The sequence below is a fragment of the Stylophora pistillata genome, chromosome 7 (genome assembly GCF_964205215.1).
Source record: "Stylophora pistillata chromosome 7, jaStyPist1.2, whole genome shotgun sequence".
NCBI lineage: Eukaryota > Metazoa > Cnidaria > Anthozoa > Scleractinia > Pocilloporidae > Stylophora > Stylophora pistillata.
In genome coordinates, this window is record NC_142525.1 from 3,729,184 (window position 1) to 3,752,500 (window position 23,317).

Sequence of the window (23,317 nt, forward strand, 5' to 3'; positions counted from 1 at the left end):
TGCTACTAGGGTCACTACACACTTCTCCCTTTCCTACAATATGTAAAACTCTGTTCTCTCTATATTCTCCTTTTATTTTATCTCACTTGTAGTTAATGATATCAATAGGAAAATAAAGGTAATGATGATCATGGTGAGGTATGCTATGCATACAATGTTTTCAGGATGAAATATACTTCCTTGCATTCAGACCGTTATGATTACAATTTCATAATACATCTTTTTAACACGTGCAACAATTGGCATGTACTTATCACCCTTGGAAGGGGGGACTCCTTAGATAAAAGGGACTTGGGTGCTCATTGTGTATTTTAGGGCAACCTCGTTCCCAGGGCACTTTTCCCTTAGCTAGCTCCCAGTTAAGGGAAAAGGCCCTGGGAACGAGGTTGCTTTTAGAGGTTAAGAAAAAGGTGGGTTTGGTACCTCTTAGGCTGTTCAGCCTCAAAAGGTCCACAGTAGCAGCTTCTGTGATACCTTTTAGGGCATTGCACCAAAAAGATGTAAGAGTGCGTTGTTGTAGAATCGGTGTCTCTCAGGGGGAAAAAAAATTTATGCCACGCCCACAAACCAGGACCTTGGTACCTCCGTAGTATTTCTTTTAGAACCACTGCGCACCACGAATGGTAAACACTCATAACAGCACGTCTCCCTGTAGCCCGACTTACGATCTTGGATCGTCTTCTTTCAATAATAAAAGCGACAAGTGATTGAATTTATAACTATCCGTTGAAATGAGTGGACTTCGTATTGCTTTTGTCTGTTTTTCTTTTGTGCCCCATGTCACAGAAAGTGGGGGACTACTTGCTATGACTTCTATAAAAATAATAGCATCGACAGCCCTGACAAATTTACGTAAATCTATGTCGATGTACCCTAAGGAACCAGTGAATATTCATCGCCCAAAATCCACACGAAATGTATTTTTAGCATACGGCACGAATCAGCCCTGATTTGCTAGATTAATCTCAAGACAAATTATTTTACACTATTGTTTTGTTTGGTCGTTTTTCTTTTTCAGGGCTGTCATATTGAAAGTTGCTTCAACGGCAGTTCGTACTTGCCTAAAGAAAAACATTGGACAGGAGACAGATGTGAAATTAAGACAGGTTAGCATTTTTATGTTTCTTACCCAGAAAAGGGAATGATAAATTTAATTTGGAAGAGTTGTGAATTGTTACATTGCAAAAATCATCAATGATTGTGGAGTTTTGATTTAGTTGCATTGATAATTCGCTGATTTAGGTCTCTTCTAGTTTTTTTTATTAATTTACAAACACAATATACATAAGAAAAACAAGACAAAATAAATAGAGAACAATAGTAATATTACAGCTTATATTTACTTACAGTACAAAATGATAGTCAAGACTATTTACATCGTTTAGTTTACATAGCTAGGACAATACAGTTTGTAAATGTACAGTTTTCTTTGTTTTAAAGTTTCGAACAAAAGGTAGCTCTTCTAAAGCTGCTATATATGCACAGTATGGTAAGTACTATATTACTGACCAAAAGAAAATGAATACTATTTAGAACGTTTACTTAGTTAACAAAACAAAGAAAACACTTCATCAGTGCATGTGATAATATGTTGAAAGAATATTTGAAAAGCAGTAAAAGACCTTTTTTAAATGCTAGGTTTTTTCAGTCGGTAGGATATAGTACTGCAATTTTACTTCATTTGAAAACCCACTGGTATATTAATAGCTCAGCATGTGTGTATGTGTTTTTTTTCCACTAGTAGCCTCATGAAATTCATCGTGCGCAGAAATCAATGACAACAATTTGTAAGTTATCAAGGTTCTATGACGTTCTCTGAGTTGTTTCATTCTTTCAACTGTCAAAACAAAACATTTATCACGGACTGTAGTCAGGTGTTGATAGACTCAACACCTCTGTGAACATTGGAGACACTGTAACTGAAATATTAAAAGAAAAAGGGGAAATTAGCTAAACCTGGTTCAAATCCCAGCTTTTAGAATTAAGGAGGGTAATTTCTTAATAAAATGAGGTGCTGCGTCGATGAAGAGGGCGGGCTGGGGGTGGGGGGGGGGGCTCAAGTTACGAGGTAATTTGGTTTTATCAACTGAGTTGTAGAGATTTTTTAAAGTATACCACTCACAACCCACAATCCCCCTTTTTTCCGCTAACAAAGGGCTAACGTTCAAGACATCATTTTAGAAACTCTGCGCCCAATTCACATTATCAACTCAGTTGATAAAACCCGCTAATCCGATTTGTAGAACTGACACGGTATCGACGGTTTTGTCTCTTATAATTTATTCTATCAGGGGCATGAAAAAACAAAGCCTATTTATAGGTAATCAGAGCATTGAGGTATTCTGTCACATGGGTGGGCTTGGCAAATGCCGTGGAAAGGGTTGGACGTTGGTCATGAAGATAGATGGCTGAAAGGTATTCGCAGGTTTTATTTTACACAGCATGAACTGATGCGAGCGATGTAAGAGAAAATTAAGGCATACCCTGGCTGTAAGATACGCAGGGGATACGACTGCTGCATGCGAAATCTAAAGACTGAATTTCAAGTTAAACAGAGCCCTTTTCTGACCCTTTTATTGATATGAACTTCTGGGGTCTGTATTCCTAGAGCGATTTCCTTATTCGCATTGCGATCGACATAGACGCATAACTAAACGAAAGATACCCAAGCTAAAACTTGCAACTATCTGGTGATATTTAAAAAGTGATATCCTCCAGTTTAGAAACTTTTATTGCGATTCTATGAACGTATTCTTTGACAAAATTTGAGTGCATTTTGATGCTGTAAGCAGAGAAGACTTTAAGATATTGTTCATTAAGTCTTCCTGAATAGTTTGCACCTTTTTTCGACTGAAAGCTGTTCTTAAACGTTTTGCACCGCGTGCTGCATATTTATGATAATTACATAAGCCTACCTACGGCTTTATATTTGAAGCTTGTAAATTCGTTCGTGGACATTATCTATTCCTCGAATCTCACAGTTTTCCTCAGCTTTGCTATTAGAAGACTGTTCGTTTCTCGGAACAAATGATATTTACACTGAGACGAATACATATCCCTACTTACTTTCGCGCCAAATGAAAGGCTGTCCTGATAGAATTATGTATGTACTGATACCCAGAGAACGTACAACTTCAACCTCTGGAGCAACAAGGACATCTCGAGGGAGGGAAGTCTGGGTTCGACTTACAAGAGGCTAAATTACCCACTTACTGGAGCACACAATTCACCAAGATTTGTCTTGGTATGAAGATTGACGGTCATGCGCGGTACATAGCTATTGACACGCAGTCGAAGTCTCTCTACTCATTGATCGCCAGCGGTGAATACTATGTAACCTCATTAGGTCGTGACACGTGGAAGTCGGCTGATTGGTTCGAGGGCCTCACCGCAGCCCAATTGTAATAAAGAAGGCTTTAATGTTAAACAAACGCCTGACAAATGGGGAAATCAGGTCTGGTCCAAAGCAAGAATTGGCATTCTGCGTAACGGCCAAAATAACTGCAATAACTGTGTTTCAGGAATTAGGTTTGGCTCTGGAGGACATGGCGACGATGATAACACGCGTGGCAACGAGGCTGCTAAAAATAACAGTGACACATATCAAAGCGATGGGATGCATCTTGGTTCAATGATGTCATTGTTTTCATGAAACGGTATTATTGATCGAATTTTGGACATGAGCGTACAATACAATAATACTCTCAATAATACACTCAATAATATTTCAATCACGTTGATATGACAAACTGATAGAAACTTCTTATCCAGTCACAGTATGTGAACACAAAAACAATAGATCGTGCACCATCAGAGAGCTCTGAAAAGATAATCCACAAAAGCGTTGTTTTCCGCTTCGACTTTAGCCTGCAGGCCTATTTCCGCCCGACGAACTGGGGAAGAGTCAGAAAGTCTGGTACATTGTCTGTGGCATACTAATTCTGCTTATGAAGTAGGGTTGGACAAGCCACAGACTTTTTATAAATATTCCCGATTTTTATCCAATTAATCTTGGTCAATACCTTTGCTCTGTCTTATCTTTTGGATGACATAAGAAGGAAATTAGTTTATTCTGAGTTTTTGTACTGATCAGAGCAAGCGCAGTTTCACCAATCTCCCATATAAACTTCTTTTTGTGCTAACTGTTCTCAGAGGGGGCACTACATGTACGCTAGAACCATACGTCGGTAAAATGTGCATGTATTTAACATTACCATCAATATTTACCTTAGTACCAGAAAAGTTCGCTCGGCATTCTATAATTCATGACTTTGTTCCATCAAATAAAAAGGATGATAGCTATCGTTGGATCTAACTTTTTTCCGACCATGTAAACCAAGTTTATGCCAAAATGCGACATATGTTGTTGCATAGTGCGATGGTACTCATCTCTGTCATGACAAATGATAGACATCTGTTTCATTACAAAGTGCGACAAGCGTTTTTTCAAAATGCGATAAGTGTTATTACACAGTGCGACAAGCGTTATCACAAAGTGCGACAAGTGTTTTTTCAAAGTGCGATAAGTTTTATTGCAAAGTGCAAAAATAGGGTTAGGAATTTAGGAATTTAATTTGTTCGCCACGGGAATGGCAGGAGAAAGGAACAGAACTTTCGTCCCAATTGACACCTAACCCCTTTGTACCCACCATCTCACCCCGGGGAGGACATCCACCACACAGTAATCTCGTGCGTGGGAAATTAACGTCTCCTACCCCTAACCCTGCAGGAGACGGGGCCTACAGTTTAATCGTCCTTATTCGACAAGACTAGAATATCTGTCCATTTCTTGATATTATAGAAAGGTAGCAAATTCAACTCAGTTATTTTAAGACCATGAATGTTGGTCCGGCCGGAGCTCAAACCCTCGACCTCTCGCACAACACAATCCGGCGCTCTAAAGGCTGGTTTTCATTAGCGACGGAGTCGGAGTCGTAGTCGGAGTCGTAAGAGCGCTTATGACCCAGTGAAAGTCGAAAAACGGAGTCATAAGCGGAGTCATAGGCTTGACGGAATCGGAGTCGGAAGAATCAGAACGTTTCCATTTTCTTCCAATTCCGCTTATGACTCCGTCGCTTACGATCTAGTGAAAACTGCATTGTCAGAGTCGGAAGAAGAAGCGGAAGAATAAACCAATCACAATGCTTTATTCCAGGCCCACTAAAGTACAAATTTTGGCGCCAAAGACAGCATCGCGGACGAAGAGCAACTTTGGCTCCTATTAATCATTATTTTGTGCAGGCAGAGACAATACAGGAATAATATCGTTCGAAAAAGAAAGAAATTTTGGGTTCGTGAAATCTATCGGCGTCGAGCAGCTTAGGAAGCTGTAGGGCAAGATGGCGGCCGATTTTCCATATCTTGACTGGGCACAGAAAATTAAAGATTTGAGCAAACTAAAAAAATTTTTGCACAGAAATACTCCACAAAATACGCTTATTTCGTTAGGTGAAAAAAATTTTGGGGTTTAGATGCACTTTAAATTTGTTATGGCTATGTGTGCATTTTGGAAAGATGGAATCGAGCATTGTGATTGGTTTATTCTTCCGCTTCCGCTTCCGACTCCGACAATGCAGTTTTCACTAGATCGTAGGCGACGGAGTCATAGGCAGAATCGGTGTTCTACTTCCGACTCCGTCGGTTTGATCTTCACTAGATCGTATCGCTCCACGCTTCTGATTACGACTCCGACTACGACTCCGTCGCAAGTGAAAACCAGCCTTAACCAATTGAGCTAACCAGGAGCGGTTATTACAAAGTGTGATAAGTGTTATTACAAAGTACGACAAGTGTTAGGGCCAAGTCGCACTAGAGGACAAAACTGTTTATTTATGTCAAAAATCTGTCATCACAATGAAAAACCAAGTGCGACCGATTTGTTCACCAAAGGCCAAAATTTCAGATTTGTCAGATTTGGTCGCAGACGGACAAACTTCAAAGATGCCGTCGACTACCTCTGGAGCAGGCCAAATTGAGACAAATTTTGGAAAACAATAGCTAGGGTGTTTTAATTCGGAAATGATTTGACAGGTGATATGTAGCAGAGTCTCTATGCTATAGTCTTCGTTGTAACATTAATCACGTTCTCATTTCGCAACAACATGAATCGCGGCGCGGGCGACTAATTTTTTCCGTATGAATATCCACAATATCTACCAGGATGGATCTATCCTTCGTAATTTCTGCATAAATAACAGGCACCATATCATTAAATTGACATTTTCCTGCTGCTGAATAACCAGAAAAAAGTAGAAAACAATCACTTCGAGAATTCTTCGTGGTAGCATCTCTTAGATCCCTCGTGTCGCGGTTTTGTGGATGTAAATAGCGAGTAAAGGCAGCTTCGCGGGAAATCGCGGGCAATCACAAGGCGCTCGCAGCATGGTGTTGTGTTTTGTCCCAGATTTTGTTCTGATGTGCCACTGTAGCCTTCCGGACAATTTTTTTGTCACTGGCCGATTTCAAGTCGGATTTGTCCAGAACAAATCTGAAATTGCCCTCTAGTGCGACTTGGCCCTAAGTACAGTGTGATAATTGTTGACACAAGGTGTGACAAGTGTTATTACAAAGTACGACGAGTCTTTTTGCAAAGTGTGACAAGTGTTATTACTTCACAAAGTGTGGCAAATGTTATTTCAAACTTCGACAAGTGTTATTACAAAGTACGACAAATGTTATTACCAACTGCGGCAAGTGTTATCACAAAGTGTGAGTAGTCTTATTTGTACAAAAAACGCGTGGCATGTTTTTAAAGAAATAGTAATTGCCGAGGCTAGGAATGCGTTTAAATAGCTTGAACTACTTGCAGAATAAGACATCACGTCTCGAGTATCACATTCGACGCACGTATAGAAGCTGTAAAAAGAAAATAACACTACTTTAAGAATCTTGAAATATATTTCGCTCTTCGAGCCTCATCAGTCAAAAAAAAACCTCATGTAAGGCGCATTAAAAAAATGCTTGTATCTTCCCAGACGTAATGTAAGCCAACATGGGATAACTTTTTTCATGTGGTCCTGCGTCACTATCGTACGGGGGACGCGGAAACAATTCCACTCGCTCTTAGAGTTCATCAATGAAGGTTCTGGTACTTTGTCTATCCGAACACCCTCAGATATTTGCCTCAGCATGGCGTCGTTGGAGTAAGACCCGGTAACGTTCATCTCGAATTTCTGCCTTCTACTGTTGTGTTTCTCTTTACAATGCTTCCACAAGACTGACCGCTCTTCCTTTTTGATTAGTGACTTCATGTGCCCTTTGCCTCTTGTATATACAATCCTTGACGTTTCTCCGATATAGATATCGCCGTACTCCGCACATAAATCTGTCACACTCTGTCGATCACAAGGCCCTCTCCCACCTTCTTTATACACTGAGCAATCCTCTCTTTCACGTTTTCGTGATTTAAATGGATCGGATCTCTGGAGTGTGAGTGAGTGAATACTTTATTAATGTGTCAAGAGATTTAGCTACCAAGCTAATTGGGGAAACAAAAAGAAAACAAAAAGTTTCCTATCTGCAATATTTTAAAATGATATTCATATTTAACGATTATTCGCCGAAGGCGAGGTGAACATCGTGGAATAATCGTCGAGACGAAGTCGAGGGGATTATTCGACAATATTCACCAGACCTGAGGCGAATAATTGTTTTAGTATAATTACAGAGCTGAACAACAGAGAAATTTCTAAAAAAAAATAACATTTTGGTAACATTTATTAAAATTTTAGTTTAACATTTTGTATAAACCGCGGGGAGCGGTTTGTATAGCGTCATATAAGGAACCGCTCGGCTAATCAGATTGCTGGAAACTCTTTGTTCTGCTCTGAAATTATTCTAAAAATATATACAATAAAATATAAAATCGGAGATATGGATAAATTAAGGCTGATAGTTTCTAAAAAAACTGTCAAGGGCTGCGTCGGTATGGGTAACGAAATAATTTGGATATACCAACAAAGTTAAAATGGTAAAGTGGCCACCATAACGATTACAAAAGCTGGCGTTTCGAGCGTTAGCCCCTCGTCGGAGCGAAAGAGGCTAAATTCGCTCCGAAGAAGGGCTAACGCTCGAAACGTCAGCTTTTGTAATCGTTACGGTGGCCAATTTACCATTTCAACTTTGTTGATATATCCAAATTATATAGATATAGATAAACAGACATGGAGTAACTTTGTAATTGCAACACCAGCTTTCTCTACCACCTTGATTTTGAAACTTTGCGGCTTTATTTCTTCCTGGTACTTCCTCTGTAGCTGTGACTTCGGTGTTGCTTGTACAAATATTACTGCTTCCTTTCCGCCCTTCTTGTACCAGTTGTTTCTCTTCATTACCCTCTCTTGCTCTCGTTCTTCCCTCCTCCATTCCTTTGGTCCATGTAATGGTCTTTCGCCCTCTCGATCGGCCTTCTCTCTCGCTATATACACCCTAAGGGCCGCGTTGACGACCTCGTACCTGAATTTCTCACTGTACCCCGAGTACTGCATCCTCAAAACCATTTCATTAACTTTCTCCACCCGCCTCTCCAATGGCAACAGCTTGCTACAATTAAGTAGAACTCTCAAGACCTCTTGAGTCAATACTGTCCTCTTAGTATTCCAACTTAAAGCAGATCTTGGTATGTGGATGATATCAACCTAGCAGTACAAGCAGCCTCCCCCCTCCCCCCTTGGGATGAGATACAGAAATGGTGAGACCTACATGGATGAAAGTACCGTTACTGAAGATGAAGGAGTAAGCAACGACGAAAGGACAATGCTCTTGATTAAACAAATAGGAAACGACATCCACCCATCGATACAACTTGAAGTAGATTATCCGTCTGAGCACCAAGACCAAAAGCTACCTATTCGTGACTTAAAGGTGTGGTTAGAAACAAGAGGAAAGAAAATAGGGAATCAAGAAGTTGACGTATCGGTGATTATGTACGAGTTCTACTCCAAAGAGATAACGTCTAAAGCTGTCATTAACGCTAGATGCTTAAAGTGCTGCTATTTTATTTTTACAGTTTCTATACGTGCGTCGAATGTGATACTTGAGACGTGATGTCTTATTCTGCAAGTAGTTCAAGCGTGGCATGTTATTTCCAGAGAGCGACAGGTATTATCGCAGTGTTACAATTTTTTACAGAAAACTATTGTAAGAAAGTGTGACAATTTTCGTACAAAGTGCAACTTTAAAGTTTAGAAGTGGTACAGAACAGACTTCAAAAGTCGCATATTTTCCCACTGTAGCCAAACTCTCGGCACAACGCAGGGATTTCATTTTCGTGTAGTGTAAATGAAAGGTAAGGATTCCAAATGTTCAGTTACAGAAAGAACTATAACAGCTAAATAAAATCACGCAAAACAACAATAAAAATCGCGACTCTGGTTAACTTACTCGTAGATTTAAGCCATAGAATAAATACAATCCCTTTTCTCTCCAGCTCTTCACCACAAATATCAAACTTTATCAAAATGTCGCCTAATTCTCCCTTTTTGCGTTTTAATGTCAACGCCAATCTTTGATAAAGAGAGCTTTTTTTAGAAACGCTTATGCCGTAACTGCGTGATCATGGTCATATTTAACTGTTTCTAACACCGATGATCTTTGTTGCTAAAGTGTAGATGTGAAACATCTTTTTCATTTATTTCATAATTTTACTTAAAAATTTTTTTTACGCGGCTAATACGGAGCCTTACAGTCTCTTCTGCCAATTCTGATTAGTGGAATAAATAAGAAAACGACAGCTTGACTTTACGTGTCAGAAAACGACAGCTGCACGAACAGTGCCGATTATCTCCGAGCAGCACTCGCATCATCAAAACATGCATTATTCACAAATTTTTATGACTAGTTTGAGCAAAGATCTTTCGAAAGCACTTTCATTCAAAATACTGGTATCGGCTGCAATGCACAGCAGGAAAGTATTCCACGTTTACTTTGTGTTTTATACAAGCGCTGTCTTCTTCCCCGAAGGAAATTCAGAATCGAGTCCTCGTTCATCATATTTCAAAACCCTGACGAATAAGCAGCTTTTGGGTTATGTTGTCAAACGATTCAGTTCTCCCAGTCTATTATCTTGTGGTCAGCGATGTCTGATGTCCTCGTGGTGTACATCCACAAACTTCAAGTCGTTTTCCGAGAAGGATGGCAAAGGAACTTGTGAACTGAATGCACACAACATTTCAGTTTCCAATGAACACATCAACGTTGAGGACAGGGAACAAGTTACTTTTTCAATGCGCCTTAAGGTAACTTAAACTAGTCGTGTCTCAATTAAGAAAAGGAAAAAAGTGACCCAATCCAAACTATCTCTCGCTAATCAAATTTATCCCATTGCACATCTTTCTTGCACAAAAACCGAAAAAAGCCACCAAGGTTCAAAACCGGCCATTTTTATGATCCTTATCGCCTTTTCAGTCCTCAGGATAAAATCGCAATTTCCTGATAAGAGAAATTAATGCTTTTCAGGTGAACAATATCGATAATCAGGAATTTTAATCATCGCCGTGTGAGATCTGATGCCCTAAAAGCCTGAGGGTTGGCCCAAAATAATAGTCTCACAAATTTCCTTGTAGAACCAATTATCACTTCTTCACTAGAATCAAACTCAGGGTCATTTTAAGTGTTTGCTTCATTTAACGAAAAATTTCGTTTTTGTACGTGATGAGGTTTGCAAGGTAAAAAGTAAACAACATTGTGTTCTCTGTTGAAATTAGAGCGTCTAATGAACACAGTATTTTCTTTTCATTTCTACCTCACACAGTTTTCATCTTTGCATGTAAATAATCCTTATTGGGGAAAATTTTGATCGGAAGTCCTGTTGGCGACACCTTTTGTTTTTCGTTTTTTATTCTCTTTTCAATATTCTTAGGAAATATTGTTCCTACGGTCGTATGCATATCACGATTGAACTCACTTTCCAAAACAAATGAATTATCTAAGTCGAAGACAGGTGTTTTGAACCAACATGTTTGTTCACGCGTAAGGCCCTTTCGTCTTGAACGGTTTGGCTCCAGCAATCAACTCCTTTTAACGCAATCGTTAAAGTTGATACTGGTAGGAACTTTGATATACACTTTCCGAATTTCAGCTTTCACTCTGAGCATTAACATATGGACAATGGCTTGTAGTTATGGCATGATTGCCTACGGCGGCAACTTTAACAGCCTCAAGAGGCGACAATCAGAAAAGCTGGATCTCCCCCGCACCGCATTGTTTGTTTGAGAGAAAAATAATCAAAGCCTGTCCCAAAAAAAAAATCAAAACTAAAAATTGTCAAAACTTTGTCCTCAATGTTTGAAATGAAAACAAGTATCCTAGCAGCAAGTTAATTTCAATTCAGCCCCATACAAGACAATCCTGAGAGCTCATCAATATACATTGCACGGATTTTGATATGACTAAGGCTGTGGGACATTTTAATTATTGAACTGTAACTGCGTAATTAGTTCATCAGGCGGGAAGGGGTGGGGGGGTTTGTAGGGCCTCTGTAGCGCTGCAGCCGCTGCCCTGTACTGCATGGAGAGTGGACGGGTATATATTTCTGCTGTCGTGCATCATGAGTTAGTTTCCGGCGTTTTGAATCCCGAACTGGCTAAACACTTTAAACAGCTTTGATGTGATGTCTATAGAGACAATAACAATCCAACAGGCCGAAAATGTTAACCGCATGCGTTGCTATTCATTCACTTCAATATTATTCTTAATATTAATGTTACTCCTAATTTTATTCTGAATCTGTTTGCCGAGATTCCCAGCAGTCGTCTGAAACTGTGTTTTTACAGTTTTTACGGTTTTTTTTTTCCTGAACAGAGTCGGGAATTGAAAGCCTTAGGATTACGAACTTTCCCAAGCGTTTTGATAATTAAAAAGGAACTTTGCGATCCCCAATCGGAGGTAACTGCATCCTCTGATATGGTGTTTAGCCAAATTACGATTATATTTTCTCTTCCAGTATATACTGTCTGTTATTGTGTCCATATCTTTTACAGGGATGTCAATTAGCTTTTTGCCTCAATGGTGGTTCTTGCTTGCATGACAGGGAAAACCAAACGTTCTCGTGTTCCTGCCAAAATCCCTGGACTGGTGAAAGATGTGAAAATAAAATGGGTAATTATGATGTGGACCTCAAAGAAAGGCAATAGTTTATGAGTTTCACTTTTCACTTTTTTCAATGCGCCGTTCAATAACCTCACCCACCCTAATGGATTGTCAAGAGAATACTAAGCCGGTAGACAGTGAAAGCATCACCCTTTATAAACAGAGATATGGAAAAAATGACCTCAGCTCATAATGGCACCTAATACATATTCACCTTTCAGCCCCTCAGAGTTACGAGCATCTAATATCTTCTCACACTATCATTGGAAATATTGAGAAAACAGCATGTAGAAGATACATATTGACCTTACGGTGTGAAGGATTAAAGATGCTGAGGTATAACTGAGAGAATTTTGTCTTTAAGTCACGAAATGAATTCCAACTATTTCATCTCCCTTCATCTTCCAGGGAACTCCACGTGCCAGGAAATTTATCATAATAAATTGTAAGTTACTGGTAGAACATTTTCCACTCACTCTTAAATACAGTCAGTACCGGCTTCTTCCAGCACCAAATGATAAATTCTTGGTCAGTCTGAGTAAAAAGTTCCTGTAATTACTTTGTAAATCGACTTTTACAATCCAGAGACGTATAAGTATTTTTGGCCACTTCAGTTCATGAGGAAGACAGTAATTCACACTTTCAACCTGTTTTTTTTCCTGCGAAATAATTCAAATTGAAAGCTCTAAAAATAATAACACGAGAAAACCATTCTGTGACTAAGGCCTCGTCAAGTCCAAAAAAATACAAAATTTATCATTTTAAAGCTCCTTCATCAAAAATAAAAAGCGAGGCAAACGTTCCTACAGTTTTGTGCTTTTAGTCATCAAACCACTATCCTTATGATATACCTCTCACCTATTTCCTTATGGCAGTTCTTTTGAGATCTCTGTCGTCATTTCTTCTAGGGCTGGTGGGAATAAGGCCTATTCATTACAAATAAGTTCTGACAAGGTTCCCGTGTACTGTCACATGACAAGTCTTGGCGCATGCGGTGGATATGGATGGACGCTGGTTATGAAGATAAATGGCTCGCTAGTATGTATTTATTTGGTTCACCAATTAGGGCTCTTAGGTCTTTTACAAGATGTCCAGTTAAAACAGCGAACTACTTTAGCGATATCCTATTGCTTAAGCAAAAATATTTTGGCATTCCAAGATTTGTTTGCTTTATTTACTCATATTTCATATGCACTTTATCGTTAAGCTTAAAAACGAACAGAAGCCGCAATTTTCTTGCAGCCATATGCTTGTCATTGGTCGGGGTCGATATAGATTGTAGTCCAGTATCGATGTGCTTGAATGCACTTTTAACCATGCATCGTTCTATATTTGAAAATCATGATTCACTCAGGCCTTAGCGAGACCACAGGCAGCCCAAGCATACTGTGTTTGACTTCGGGTGCAAAGTGCATTAACGGTAATAATTAACGTATATGAGAACGATCCTTCGCAGTAAAGCACTATTTGAGCAATAGTGAAAATCAGACCTGAAAAAAATTTCAGGCCTGTACGGGACTCGAACCACTGACCTCTGCGATACTAGTGCAGCGCTCTACCAATTGAGCTAACAAGCCAACTGGGAGCTCCCAGTTGGCTTGTTAGCTCAATTGGTAGAGCGCTGCACTAGTATCGCAGAGGTCAGTGGTTCGAGTCCCGTACAGGCCTGAAATTTTTTTCAGGTCTGATTTTCACTATTGCTCAAATAGTGCTTTACTGCGAAGGATCGTTCTCATATACGTCTCATAACCGCAGTTCACACATATGTTTCATATGTTTGTTGTTGGTAATAATTAACATATTAAGATCGAATTTCGAGCGTACGTGGGGGCCGTTAAAAAAAGGACAAAATGAAAAAAAAAGGAAGAAAAAGTTTAAAAGGATAATAGAAGCGAAGAATAAAACATGCGAAGTCTCCTTACATTTTTTCCGTGCAGTTTTGTTGCCAACAGTCGTATTAACGCTGTTTTGGCGACTTGCTTTGTAAGGCGTGCGGTGTTAACAGTCAACTGTAAAATAAAAAAAAATATTAAAAAAAAATTAAGAGAAACTTAAAAAGGAAAACAAAAGCGACGAAGTTATGGTACGAAGTCTCCTTTCCATTTTTCCGTAGCTTCTTTGTCCTTCACGGTCTATTTAACGCTGTTTTGGCGACCTTCTTTGCAACGCTTGTGGTGCTACCGGTCAACTGTGTATAATAAAACTCAAGGCTGGATACTTCAACCAATCCCAAACACAAACCGGCGCCGCTCGAAGGACGATAAATTCCACAAAAGTCGACCGATCTTCCTCAAATTTGCACCCGCGAGAGCGCTTACCTAGAGCCTACCCGTTCCAGCGGCAAAATTATCTAAATTCCGCTGCATCGATCCGAGAGCCGCTCTGTTTCACCACCCATTCTGGAAACATCGCTTTGTAGGTACGCGTAATCCTTTTGCCCTTACTACGGGATTCAAATATAAAAGCTTGGCGACCGCGTTTGTCGAATAAATGACAATCTCCCTGGGGAGGGTCGTAGCCTTTTTCCTCTGGCAAAACTATCCGCACTCGGTGACAAAGAAGCTACGGAAAAAAGGAAAGGAGACTTCATACGATATATTCCTTGCTTTTGTTTTCCTTTTTAGTGTTTTCTTAATTTTTACTATAATTTTTCCTGTTGACTGGTGACACCACAAGCGTTACAAAGCAAGTCGCCAAAACAGCGTTAAAATGACTGTTGGCAACAAAGCAGCTACGGAAAAAAAGGTAAAGGGACGTCGCATGTTTTATTCCTCGCTTTTATTATCCTTTGAAATTTTTTATTAATTTTTTTTCAAATTTGTCCTTTTTTAACGGCCCACATGTACGCTTGAAGTTCGATCTTAATATGTTAATTATTACCGTTAATGCACTTTGCACCCAAAGCCACACACAGTATGCTTGGGCCACCTGTGGCGAGACAAACTTTGTAATAATGAATTAATTTGTTCATGCCATGTCTAGGGAACGTTTCACTATGATAACGACATCTGGAGCAATAAAAAAACTTTCAACCTTGATGGAGGAAAGACTGGGTTTGACTCAAAGGAGACCAAGTTACCGACCTACTGGAACACACCATTCACAAGGATCTGTCTCGGTATGAAAATCGGTGAACAGGACAGCTTTATTGCAATTGACAAGCCGGCTAGCTCACTATATTCACTGATCGCTGATGGTAAATACCGCGCCACCTCATTGGGTCGTAACATATGGAAGACGCTGATTGGCTCACGGGCCTCTCTGCAGCGCAATTGCAACAAAGAAGGATTCAATGCGGTGTGTACTAGTCCTCGTAGTTCGAAAGCAAGAATTGGTTATATTGCCAACCAAGAAAACAATTGTGGCTCCTGTGATTCCAGAATTGGTTTTGGTACTGGAGGTTATCACGATGACTCAAACACGTGTGGTAACCAAGCAACGTATAATCCAGATAACGGGAACAGACATATCAGAGCTATGGGATATGTTTTGGTGCAGTAAATTCTTTCCAAGATAAATGGTGATGCGAACAGTGTTACGGTACCATTTTCGAAATGTAGTTGATAGAGAAGCAGGGAATGGCCGCGAATACGTTTGAAAAACAGGAGGCCAAGCTATCGATGCAGTGAAACATGTTCTTCAACAAGATCTGTCTCGGTGTTGGGAACAATCAATATTCTATGCGTGCTGTCTCTAAAAAGTAGGACGGCTACCTTAAAAAGTTGCAACGATCGCTGCTGGTTAATACTGTGACATCTCTCAGGGGTCGTAACACTGTGAAAGGATGTGACGGTCTCAGGTGGCTCGAATTCTTTGCGGCCGGACTGTGTCATGGAACTGTTCAAGGTTACCTACACTGCAATTTAACCAGTCTCGAGAAATTATCAGTCTTCTCTCAAATTTTTCTCTTGTGATTTCAAGAGTTCCTCTTGTTCCGCCGGAAGGATATTAAAATGATTCCAAGCGACAAACCAAGTAATAACTTTGAAACATGATGGCTCTCTGTAAACAATGATCGCTGATGGGGAAAATCACATCACTTCACTCAGCTATGGAACGTGGAAGAAGCTGATGAGCACAAAGGCTTCATGAATAATCAGTTTTAATGAGTGTTTCGCGATTTATTTGTTTCGATCGGCCTAACGTCGGAAAAGGGACTGTTGCTAACAACCAAAAGAGCAATAAGCAGATTTGGAGCATGTAAAAATGAATAGATAGATTTTAATTTTTGCAGTAATCTTAACTCCTTCACAACCACAAATCTTAACATTATTTGCTAACAGCGAGACTTTTAAAAATCTTTCGTTATCGTTGTAATTATAGTTATCTTTATCGCACCTTTATCGTGCGGCAGACATTCTCTCCTTGATGATTATAAAACCGAAGCCCGAGCTTCAGCTCTCAAAGTGGCTGTGATACAATTTCTTGCAGTTGATACCTAAACTGCTGCTGCTCTAGGAATCATGCAAAAACTTCTAGTTTCAATTGGTCCATTCAATATTTTGGGGTGAGTTTTCAGATATCGATAGGAAGTAACTATCAAGAGATTATTTATGATAAAATGATAACAGTAGTTATTTATCCTAATAAACGTAAGATTACTGACTTTTTGACTCGCAGGAATGGGGAGAGGAGGAATGGGGAGAGGGAGCTAAAACAGTCTGTATCCCGCTTTCAGAGTTCGTTAAATGCAAACCTGCTAAAGAAAAAAAAGAAAGAAAGTGAATGTACGAGCATTCCACACTTTTTCAGATATGTTGTGGTTTGCGAGACAAGCCCAGCGGTCAGGTATTCAAGCAAGGTCAAACTCAAACCGCTGTTCTAAGCAAGCAGGGGGCCACAGGCATTCTCGGTATGAGGGTTGATTTAATCAAATAAATATCCTTCCACTTATGATTAGCGTTCGGCCCTCTTACCACTGTTACAAAAATATATCTTCAGAAAAAAGGTTCGGCTAGATTGAAGATGGCTCAGAACGCGGTTTTGTTAAGCAACGACTGAGCTCTGTTTAAATAACCAGCCCTATGTTTAGCTTAGCTTTGTTTCAACTACGGCACCATATGTCAAACGTAAATCAGATAGGCTGTACAAGTGGTCGCTGGAAAACGCCAGCGACACGAAGACTGCCGAGCCCGCCTCGAGCATCTCCGATCTCACGATTATAAATGAACCCTGTCAGTCACGTGCTTGTCATCGTCTAAACCTTTATTAAAGAAGTAAACTTAATAATTTATTGGGGAGTGTTAAATGTTTCAGGGACACTTTTTTTCGTCAAGGTTAGAGCTGGCTTCCTTTCCAGTGGGGTTTAACAACATATTGTCCTTTTTCCTATTTCAAAAATCCACCATGTTCATCGCCAAAGGAACCTCCAGCTTAGATTCTCGTTCATCATATTTCAAAATACAGGAAAATAAGCAACTCATTGGATTTGTTGTCGAGAAGTCTTACTCTCCCACTCTGTTATCGTGTAGTCGACAAAGTCTTAGCAATCTGTGGTGTACGTCGATAAACTTCAAGTTTTCCTTAAAGACGGACGATGAAATCGAAGGGAATTGTGAACTCAACAAGCATGATTTCTCCGTTGTAAACGAAAACATTTACTTTAATGACCGCGATGGAGTCATTTTCTCATTTCTCCTTAGGGTAATTAATTTTTTATTGCATTCATTAGTTAAAAGCGTTATACTGAATTTTTATCTATCGCTGACTGAATTCAAACCAGTCATTTGATTATCATATTACATTAACAAACAAAACCTTCACTGTAAGTGTAAGCGAAAGCGAAAAACGTAACTCGGTTGAGGCCTTACCCGTAAAAATTAAACATCAACTCCGCAGTAATCCTCAGGTAATCAAACTGAGATACTATATGAATGTAGAATTCAAAAATAACTTAAAAGATATCTTGCCCCAAGTCACTTTGTGAGCCAACTTTCATCTTTTCGTGATTATTCTGAATTTTCAGACCATAACTTCTTAGCGAAAAATCGTACTGAGATTGAATAACTCCATTAGACTGTTTTGAATCCATTCCTTAATAGTTTCCGGCGTTATCCACTTTATCCTTTTTGAGACGGATAAATTAATATGGTTATTGTGCTAGAATCTGCCATTAATTCACTCCTTGTGGCGTAAGTTCTCGTGAAAGCTCAGTGAGGCATAATGGCGCATGAAATTTGCAATTTCACGAATTTAAATGGCTTCCAACCTGATTTCTCTTTGTATGTTTGTCTCACTTTCAAAGACATCTGGTTGCGTACGTGCTTTGGATTAAGGTATAACAAATAAACAATGTGGAGCTTTTCTATTGAAATTGGAGAATTAAATTAAAAGAATATTTCCCTTTCATATATCATAAGTGACAAAGCTTTCATCTTTTTGTGTAAAGAGGCTCCCTCCATCATTAGTTTTGAAAATTTCCCGGCAGATTCAGCCATCCTGTCGGAAAGAGAATTTTTTAAAATGTTTATACTCCTCAGCCTTTTTGTTTCAGTTTCTTAAAAAAAAGAATTTCTGTACTTTTATTTTACGGAAAAATTAAGACTCCCCTTCAAAGTAAATGAACTTGACTTTACTTGTCGACAGCTGTTCAGAGCATATGTTAGTATGTTATTTGCCTTTCTTTTTCAGTTTCTTTAAAAAGAGGATTTCTCAGCCAGTATAACCTTAAAGTATTTAAAAATCCCCTGTGAAATAAACGGATTTGACTTTACTTGTCGACAGCTGTTTAGAGCTTATGCTAAAGCGATCGATCTAAAACTGTCTGGACATTTTCCAACCATTACTGGGTATCCTCTTCACATGCGAATATTAATAGAATCCTTCAGACTTCTTGATTACGACTGAGTCTCTTTACTCGTAAGAGTTATACTACTTTTGGTAACTTCGAATTCGGAATCTCATTCAGTTTTCCAAGGGAAGATATTTGAACAATCCCGAGTTTTTTTTTTTTCTAAATCAGTGAAGTTGTCATCCTTTTCCGGCTGACTTCTCCTGGTGATGGACCTAAAGAGCTGTCATGTTGATAATTTTGTTCCAGACGACAGATCTTGTATCCATATATGAAAATCGAGGAAACATGAAAAGCAGCTTAAACACAGTTTGTAGATAAAATGTGGAAACTTCACCTGAAATCTTACGTTATCGTGATCGGGAGAGACCCCTCTCTTAACTTGCACATCAACACTTTAGCAATTTCTAACAAAGACTCGGAATTCTTAAAATGCAAGCGTAGGCAAGGCGAAAAAAAGCATATCAGTGGAGATTTTAAACACCAATGAGGACACAGATTGCCTCAAACCCGAGAGTATCTCTCTAGTTTTCATCCACCGACATCTTCAAAACAACTCAATATATAATTGTGTTTACAAAACTTATTTGCATAATTCTGAATATTAACAAAGCCATCTCTTAGACCGTTAAGCTTCGTTTGCTTATCTTCTACATGTTCTCCATGAGTTATGGCGACGCAAAAAAGGAGAATTGGAAAACAACCAAACCATTTTGAAACATGTGTCCGAAACCCTTTTTCACGGGCTATAAGTAAACGAAACTTTTTTTCTCAAACGTTAGTCGAGAAGATCGCTCTTAGCGAGAGCGGCACTTAATTCCATAATCCTCACGTTTTTCTCCCAGCCAAAAACGCCAACTTTTTTGTTAACAAAAGTATCAATATGTGAAGTACACGAAAAGACACATTTTAGCCTAAAATAGACCGTTTGTAAAATGGCGTCGTCAAAAAGTGGTATTATTTATAATGAGGCTTTGTGACTGGCTATTGTCGCTCTCTGAACATTAGCATTCCTCTTATTTATAAAAACTACAATTGTCACAATGCGAAGCTGTTTCCCATCCTAATGCGTTTTAAGAAAATTTTTGATATTTCAATCCGCTTCTCATGCCATATTCATGAAGCTTCATGCTTTTTCTCAGTTTTTAACCGGCGCCTTCGAAACCAAAATTATAACAATATAACCTGACAAAAAGGGTTCCAATATTTCCGTTTTTCCCGATCAATTCTGTCCACAAGCCTACAGGGAGTTCTCTTAACGTCTTCTACTAAAAATGGATGGAGCTCCATCCAAAAGATTTAAATATTTACCTGACAACATTAAAAATTAATACATTTTGGTGGAAAGGTTTTCCTTAACAAAGGAAACAGACTTAAATCTACTACACCTTCTTTTAAGACCGAGGATAAACAATATGCATCATACAATATAATCAATATCAGGTTTATTCCATGTAACAAAAAACATGTAACATTATACATAAAACGTATAATGAACGTCGGGTTACTTCTTCTGGCAAGTTGATTACGTAATCGTTTCTACCGTCTCGTAGAGGATATCACATGCATGCAATAATGTTTTGCTGATCATATTCCAAAATCTTCTGATAAAAATTACTTTTCCTTTTTCAAAAATATTTAAATTAAAGCTTAGTTCTATCGATAAAGTAAAAAAACTATAACTCTTAATGAAAAGTAAAACCGCAATATTGAAAATTTCGGTTGCCATGACGACGCTGTTCTTTTCATACGTGGAAGAATTAATGTTAGGTTCACTGCACGTACTGAAGATATCAATTTCTGAAACAGGAGAGATTCTAGCTTCCTGGCTGGCTCCGCCTGCTAACTATCACTATGGCCGTTTGTTACCAATAGCTAAGGATAAATGATCATCTCTTTCGAGCGACTATGTTGTCTATTTTCTGCAGGGCTGTCATATGACCGGTTGCCTCAATGGTGGTACCTGTATTCGCGACATAAAAAGGCAAACTTTCTCGTGTACTTGTCAACAACCTTGGATCGGGAAAAGATGTCATATGATCAGTCTTGGCGCATGCGGTGGGGGTAAATAGACGCTGGTTATGAAAATAAACGGTTCTCAGGTATAAATTTGTTAAAGTGTAATGCTCTCAAATTATCACTGGTCACGAACAACCATAGTGCGGAGGCTTCATTTAGCAATCTTTAACAATTATTGGACGAGGTTGAACAAAATATCGGGATTTGTCCGTGGCGAGCAGATCAGTTATTTGCCGAAGCCGAAGGCGAAGAGTAAAATATCGACTAGACTGGAATATTTTTTGGACCATTTTTGGACCATTTTTTTTACCCTTTTTTGGACCCTTTTTTAGACCATTTTATAACGGGGCAAGCACACTATTGGTACTCAGAGAGGGGTGGGTGCAGTCAATAAGTACTAAGGGAGGGTGGGAGGTAGAGTGTTATTACTCAGGGAGGGTAGAAGGTGGTTGTAATTGTAAACACTACTGGTTAATGGAGCTTTTACTCGATCGTGCAAATTAGTTTAATCGGTTTTTTGACTGACTTTTTGTATATCAAAATTTTTGCGCTGGGCCGCTGCGTTTCCTTAATTTTTTTTGTCATGCGAAAGCGAAACTGTCACGTAAACACCGGATTTTCATTTGTATTGAAAATATCGAGTTTACGATCCTCCACTCTTGAGTTGCCAGTCTGGCATAGGTTATGCGTATGCCTTTTTGAGGCGACTTGTGCCCCAGCAGTTTTCCTTTGTGTATACAGTATCCAATTACCAGATTTATCTATCCTCCTTTGTCACTGATGTTATCAGACGAGATCACGGAATTTCCGGTCCTTAGCCCTTGACTTAGCCGCATATTGAATTCACAAGCCGCGCATCGCAATTTTACCGTTTATACGTTTACTATATAAAATCATTGTTGGTACAGTCGTGCAAAACAACCTTCTCTCGGGTGTTTCGAAAACGCAGACTGCAGACCTCGAAAACATAGACCTTTAAAACGCAGACCTCGAAAACGCAGACCTCGAAAACGCAGACCGTTGAAAACGGAAACGTAGAAAAATTTGTTTTCGAATTTTCGAAGAGAACATTGGTTAACGCGCAGACGTCCAACGTTAAGTGCGGGACAAACCATATATGGCTGATGAAATAGACATTCGCGGTGTACCACATTCCTTGAATGCAAAACTTCACGTCCCTCGGCGATATCAATCACTGCCTTGAGAAAAAGCAGTAAAAAATGTTGAAAGTCTTCGCCGGCTTGTATTCTATCAACGCAAAACAATAATTCGAGGAGATGTAAACCTGAACATCCAGACCGAATGGCACGAAATCAAAACACTCGTATTCCATCATCATAGCAACCGGTTTAAGACCGATTAAAATAATTTCTACGATCGAGTAAAGCTCCATTAACCAGTAGTGTTCACAATTACAACCACCTCTCGCCTCTCCCTGAGTAACAACAGTCGGTCTCTCACCCCTCCCTCAGTACTTATAGACTGCTCCCACCCCTCCCTGAGTATTAATGGTGTGCTTTCCCCCTATAAAAGGGTCCAAAAAAATGGTTTAAAATTGTCCAGTCCAGTCCATAATTTACCCAATCCCGAAGCCGAAGGCTAAGGCAAATAATTGATCTGCGAGCTCCGACACTGACAAATCACGATATTTTACGATAACCGAGTTCAATAATTGTTTTATCATTCCATCACCGAGTTTGTTTTCAATTTTTGGGGGGGGAAGCGGCAAGCGCGCACTGCTGCCAGAAATCAGATGTTTTCCTTGTTTGTTTTGGTCGATATAATCTCTGAATACTACGCATGAGCAGAATATTATTTATAGCAAAAACGCAGTTAGACGGTACTACACATGAGCAGACCATTACTTGTTGGCAGATTTCTGTAGGTCACGTGGTCGGCTCCCAGCCAATGAAAATGGGGGAAAAAAATCCATCGAATGATAATAGCATTTATCTGTCAACAACCTATGAGGGGATGCCTAAGTTATACGATCAGTAAAGGCCTTTAAGTCTGTTATTAAAAAATCTCTCCTGTTTATCTACACTGACTAGGGAACTATTCATTACCATTCTAATCTCTGGAGCAACAGTCAAACCTACAATATTGACGGAGGAAAGACTGGATTTGACTCACGAGAGACCAAGTTACCGACCTATTGGAACGCATCTTTCACCAAGATCTGCCTCGGTATGAAGATCGAACAACATATTAACTTCATACTCTTCAACCAGAAAGCTAATTTCCTCTACTCAATAATCGCCGATGGAAACCATCGTACGACGTCATTGGGTCGTGACAACTGGATGAAACTGATTGTCTCACAAGCATCGTTACAGCCCAATTGCAACCGAGAGGGGTTTAATGTGAGGAGCGATAGATCAGGAAGACCGAAAGCTCGCATTGGAATCCTTGGAAACAACG

General features: G+C 39.4%; 1 protein-coding gene, 1 long non-coding RNA gene and 1 pseudogene across 3 annotated transcripts; 2 read left to right on the plus strand and 1 right to left on the minus strand.

The window, feature by feature from the left end:
• Positions 1-9,668: 9,668 nt before the first annotated feature.
• LOC148726242 (uncharacterized) lies at positions 9,669-16,693 on the plus strand. Of its 2 annotated transcripts, XM_088728552.1 has the most exons (6): positions 9,669-10,235; positions 11,979-12,096; positions 12,496-12,532; positions 12,996-13,125; positions 14,764-14,832; positions 15,070-16,693. In XM_088728552.1, exons 1-6 carry the CDS (start codon positions 9,810-9,812, stop codon positions 15,586-15,588), a joined length of 1,299 nt encoding a protein of 432 aa, XP_088584678.1. In that variant the 5' UTR covers positions 9,669-9,809; the 3' UTR covers positions 15,589-16,693. The 2 variants fall into 2 exon arrangements, with proteins under 2 accessions (XP_088584678.1, XP_088584679.1); XM_088728553.1 differs by lacking the exon at positions 14,764-14,832.
• On the minus strand, positions 11,942-14,538 carry LOC148726243 (uncharacterized). Its single transcript, XR_015990001.1, has 5 exons — positions 14,406-14,538; positions 14,010-14,096; positions 12,946-12,997; positions 12,564-12,746; positions 11,942-12,069 (listed from the first exon to the last, which is right to left on the minus strand). It is a non-coding gene; the product is annotated as an uncharacterized LOC148726243 (long non-coding RNA).
• A 641-nt stretch (positions 16,694-17,334) lies between the features above and the next one.
• Positions 17,335-23,317, plus strand: part of LOC148726244 (uncharacterized) — a 6,917-nt pseudogene continuing 934 nt past the window's right edge.